Here is a 5673-nt window from a genome sequence, read left to right as displayed (position 1 = left end):
TTCTGAGCAAAAACAAGAATATAACCCTATTATTTATCTATCTATTTACTTACTTACTTACTTGCTTTCTAACCTGACCCATTAGCCACATGACTCCCTGTTTTCCTAAGGATAAGAGCTCCTTTCAGGATACAATTGCTGTCTGGATACCTTTGAATCAATATTCCCCACATGCAAGCGCACCACAGCAGCAAACCAGTGGCCCACACAGAAGATTGCACACACACAGACAAGATGTCATAATCAACGGCAAGGCCATTGAGATGAGCAACAGCAGTCAGTCAGTTGAGGGCTGATGACTCCTCCTGTCTTGCCCCTCCTTATCTTGTTTCTACAGTTTCAATTTAATACTTGCCATTGTTGGTAAGTGCATTAACCAAAATGTCGAGGGAAGAGACAGCAATTCATACAGAACAAAAGCAAACAATACTAGCTTTCTTCCACTGAGCCTTCTTTTCCTCAAAATGTGTCAGTCAACTAATTATAATATGAGGAAAAAAAATACAAGCGGAGAGATCCAGGAGCACATCTTAGTTTGTCACCATTGGAGCTCCAATGTTAATAGTAATATGAACAAACTTAGCAACCATTACCACTAGCTTCGCTCTATCAGAGTGTCAAGAAAATAACACTAAAAGAATGAAATAGCAATAATTCCCAAGATCCTTTAGAGAAACTACAGTAAAGCAACATTTGAGAAATAGACTTAATCTCACCAGAGCTGCAAGGCCATAATCAAAGTTCATTTGAGCTTCCTAAGAAGCAGCCTACCAAAAAGCAAAAGTGAAAACATTCCACTTTGGTAGGAAAAAGTCTCTTCTATATTTTGGGGCTGATGGAGCCCTCACATATGGAGCACATTTGCTCAGATGAGGAATACTTAGTCCATAAACTAAGGACAAACAAACATGCTGAGCTGTGCCCGTCTACCTGTTCCTCAGTTGTGGCCATCGGCCCCATTTTAGTATCATCTGCGAATTTGATCAGCAGACTAGTCACCCCCTTTTCTAGGTCATTGATGAAAAGATTGAACAGGATCAGTCCCAGGACAAAGCGTGGGGGACCCCACTTGTCACTGATCACCATGCTGATGATTCTCCACTAATATATATACCCTCTGCTTTTGGTCCATCAACCTTGCCCTAATCCATCGGACAGTGCATTGGTCTATCCAAAAATCCTCAATTTCTCAGCCAGGATATAATGCAGCACATTGTGAAAGGTCTTGCTGAAATCCGGGTAAACCACATCCACCGTGTCCCCTCTGTCTAGCCACCACAAAACCTTGTCATAGAATTCCATAAGGTTCATCTGGCAGGACCTGTTTTTGAGGAAGCCATGTTGCATGGCCACCAACCTCTCTTTCCTATGTAGGGTTATTAGATCTCTCAATATTATGAGCCTTTCCATTGTCTTTCCAAGAATGGACGTAAGGCTAACTGGTCTGTAATTCCCCATGTCCCCTCTACTACCCTTCTGGAAAATTGGGACCACTGACCCCACTCTCCAGTCCTTTGGAACCTTACCCATTCTCCACAAGGCCTCAAAAATGGAGGCCAATGGGTGTGAGAATATCCCCTGCCAATTCCTGAAGTACCCTTGGGTGTAACCTATCAGGGCCTGTCGCTGATGGGTTATCCATGTTCCATAAAAGTCACTTGACTCTCAATTATGATTAAGTCCAGTGCCCTGAGGATCTCCTTGACGTCTAAAAGAGTCCACTCAATTTAAACAAGTAGCATACAAAGCCAGAAGTATGAAGTGTACTTCCAAGCAAAACTCCTTGAGGAGCCTAATCTTACCGCCAGGTTCAAGACCTCCTTTGAAACACATTTTGCAGAGCCCGAGATTGCTCTAAAATAAAAAGATGACTGCAATCTCTGTGGATGAATGCAGGTTCATAATCCAAAAAGGAATACCCTGTAAAAGTTGAGAATACATTAGCTGTGTAAACTTGGATACAAAGAAAAAGAACACAAATAGCATAATGAATCCCATGAGAGTATGTTTGCTTATCTCATGAGAGCTCTTTGTTTTCTATTCGCCATTGGCATGAGTAGCCACATCCACACATAGACAGATTATTGCTTTCTGGGAAGTACAAGCACACCTCCTCAGCTAATGATTTAGTGTATTTGATGGAATTCATGCTACGATGGCTGCTTAATGGAAGTTACATGGTTTCATTCAAGCTTAGCACAATTCACATTTTATGGCACTGAAATCTAGTTCTAACTAAAAAAAAATTTAAAAATATTAACACTTTTTGGAATTTTTTTCTTTAAAATTTTACTCATAAGGAGTCAAAGTAAGTTGATGGCAACTAAGTCCAAATGAAAAGGACAGTGCTCCTAGGGCCAGGCCCGGAAGGCATATGGTACTCAAAGCATAATTAGAAACTTCCCCCTTTTATTAATTAAATAAATTGCATAGGTGGAGATTTTCATTGGGACCACAATACAGAAGGAGAGTGAAAATCACATGAGTTAAAAGCCATGAGATTTAGAGTAAAAGTTCCCACTGACACCAGTGGGAAAAGTTTTTCTATGTCTCACAGCAACATGGGGAGTGGCAATTTTAATCAAGAGCAGAAGTGGGTGGCAAAGGGTTAAACATCCCCCTCTTGCATTCTCCACTTGCAGTGAGGATGAGTGGGGTGAGTGGTAATTAAACAAGGAAAAGAAATACACAGAGACATCCTGGCTAATGACACACTTAACACGTAGCTTGACCCCTTAAGATGACAACCCTAATTGCTTTTTTCTTGGTATCTTGTCTTGCAGACAGAGGTTTGATTTATAATGTATTAGGCCAAGAAGTCTTTGCATACTTAGTGTACATGGAGAGATAAGCAACTAAGTTTAGGTTCTCTGTTGCTAGGTGTGGGTTCGCCATGTCAGTAGTTGATCTGGCAAACTGCCCTATTTCCATGTACAATTAAAATGAGACCATTGCTTTCTATGATGTGCACTGAAACATCTTTATAAATATTTGAAAAGAAGCTGTTCAATGGATCCTGTAAGGCAGGAGGCTAACTCATGACAGCCAATTAATTATCACAATCAGAGGAATCCTAGACAAAGTACCTTCTCTGTTAATGTGAAGTCTAATTAAAATTCATGTCCCATAAAAGTCACTTGACTCTCAATTATGATTAAGTATGCAAGGTCATTAGAACACAGTGAGAGACTGAGCAAAAAGCAGTCCCTGAGTTGCTCAGTGACAGTTCAAAAGTATTGTCATGCTTTGTGAAGAACTGTACGTGAAATAGGAATTACAGTTCAGCGTCTCTCTGTGTGAAGTGTGAACAACCAACAGCACCAGTGATTTTCTGGCTTGAAGCGTATTTTAATGTGGAGCAGTGCCCTGACGCAGTGTAGAAAGTCATTGCTATGTATAAGTTAAGTGCCAGCATTATTTGAACACCAAAGCTTCTGTCTAAGAATGGTAAATCTGTCTTGAATGTTATAGTTTAATTTATGATTAAAAGTCACCAAGTGAATTCAAAATAAGCTACTATTAATAATATGTCAATAGGTTTCAATAATATGTCAAATGGACAGTTCTTAATCTGTCCATTTCCTCCTGTTTTCCTGACCTTCTGAATGAATTATGTATTTATAAAGGAACAACTTCAGAAATGAACAACCGATTCTATATGATGCTCATTGGTTCTTTCTAAACTTAAGTTTACAGAAAAGAGTAAAAAACATCCTGCTTTTCAACCTTCTAACTTACTTGTGTTCATCTACATCATACTGAAAGTGTAATGATCTGATTATTACTATAAAATCTGGGCATCCTACAGTTAGGAAGTAATATATGCCAAGAAAGAACAATACAAAAGAACAATCAGAAATTATCCATCCTTTAATAAAGAAAAGATGCCAACTGGCCTGAAAGTCAAGCTTTCTGCAACAGAAAATAAATGCTTCAAGCTGAACATCTGGCTGTATTGCAGTGACAGAACACACATTTTAGTTCTTCCATCCATACAAATCTTTAAGATATGAATAAGGTTAAATCTGATAGTGTCTGTGTGACTGCATTTGCTCTTACAACCCTGTCTCTCTGTCTTTCTCCCTCTCCCTTCCTCCCTCTCTCTCTGTGTTTGTATATGTTCTAGATTAACATAATAACCATTATCAAAACTAATTCAAAGGCACTTTACAAGATCATAAAAGGACAAGCATGAAGTTAAAATACTGCAGAGTAAAACAGTCCAATGCTATGAGCAAAGAACAAAGTCAGTACTTGAAATACCAGGATGAACAAGGTCTCTATCAAGCCATATGAAAGGTGCTGGAGCCAGGTGAGCATTCTTTAGGGGGACGTTCCATTACAGGAGCTGCCACATCTGAACTCCTCCTCCACCCTTTCTCTCATTGGCACCTGCCTTATTTCTAAAGCAGCAGGCCTCCGGAGCTGGGCATCAATAGGGGACTAGGTGCTCCCCCAGGAATTTGACTCTCAAGCTGTTGAGCATTGCGCTGGGAAGTGAACAAGGAACCAATGAAGCTCATTTAAACCAGTGAGATGTCATGTGAATAATGTCCAAGAGTTGAAAAGTCTGGAAGCATCATGCTGCACTAACTGAAGCTTCAGCCCTGCACACAGCTCACTGCAATTATTTAGCAGAGTGATCAGAGTTCAATGGAGAAACGTGGAAATATCATCTTGGTCCAGGAGCAGCCACAGATGGTGAACCAGGCTTGGATGGCCAGAGACACTCCATGCCGCCAAAGTTGCTTGGCCAGGTAAGAGCCAAGGGGGAGCCTCACCTTACCCTGTACTGACTCAATGGCTTCCCTCGACCATGCGAACCATCCAGCCACAGAACACTCGCCTTGCCAGTACTGAGTCTTACTGGCTCACATCCAGCACATTGCCAAACACAGGTACTAATTCAGCACTCCCAGTGTGGCTCAGGTGACGAGAAGGACAGCTGAGTGCCATCAGCATCCTGGCGACACTCCATCCTCAGTAAACTGTGTCTTTTCCTGTCCTTTATAATCCAGAAACCAGCAAGCATCGCAGTTATACTGCAGAGCTAAGGAAAGGAGGGTTTTTTTCTTACCACTGTTCACTGACCGTGCAGTACATTTGTTGTACATGGCAATTATCTTATGGTATGAATCTCCTGTTACACTTTATATTGCCCTATAGTTCATTTGGACTCTCTGGGTGGGTTACAGATTTAAAAATATACATAGAAACAACAAAATAATAATATTTAACAAGGGAAAAAACCAATACATGCAACAACAAATCAACAGCCCATGGCCAAGAGTCCCTGACCAGAATGGTGCCGAAACAGCGCCAAACACGTACCGAATGGGCAATGTCCTTTGGTCCCACCCCAGGCGCCAAGGCCCCCAAAAGGTCCCAGAGTGGGAGGCCTCGCCTCCGCCAAAGGCAGGTGCCATGCAGGAGTGGCGGGCCCGGCTGGAGCTGCCCTTCCCAGCCCTGTCTGCCCTCACCTGAGAGTGTGTGGGGAGTCTGCCATGCCTGGCAGTGGTGGGGTGTGTGTGCGTGTGGCGACGATGATCAGCTTTTTGTTCACAGACGCATCATGAATCAGATATAGTGCTACCTTGTAAAAATGAAATCCTCCCCCCTCCCCCACACTGGCTGCTTTCTGAGAGAGTACATTTGCTTTGGGAGGGGGAGGGG

General features: G+C 41.9%; 1 protein-coding gene across 1 annotated transcript in view; it reads left to right on the top strand.

Annotated features, from left to right (window-relative positions):
• Positions 1 to 2795, top strand: part of LRP1B (LDL receptor related protein 1B) — a 730365-nt gene extending 727570 nt beyond the window's left edge. Inside the window, exon 91 of the mRNA XM_044438491.1 lies at positions 2784 to 2795. Coding sequence (XP_044294426.1) covers positions 2784 to 2795 — 12 coding nt within the window. The remainder of the gene's footprint in view (positions 1 to 2783) is intronic.
• The last annotated feature ends 2878 nt before the right edge of the window (positions 2796 to 5673 follow it).

The sequence above is a fragment of the Varanus komodoensis genome, unplaced genomic scaffold (genome assembly GCF_004798865.1).
Source record: "Varanus komodoensis strain SLA01 unplaced genomic scaffold, ASM479886v1 scaffold32, whole genome shotgun sequence".
NCBI classification, from domain to species: Eukaryota; Metazoa; Chordata; class Lepidosauria; order Squamata; family Varanidae; genus Varanus; species Varanus komodoensis.
Note: the sequence above shows the minus strand (reverse complement) of the source record. Positions and strands in the feature narration are given on the sequence as shown.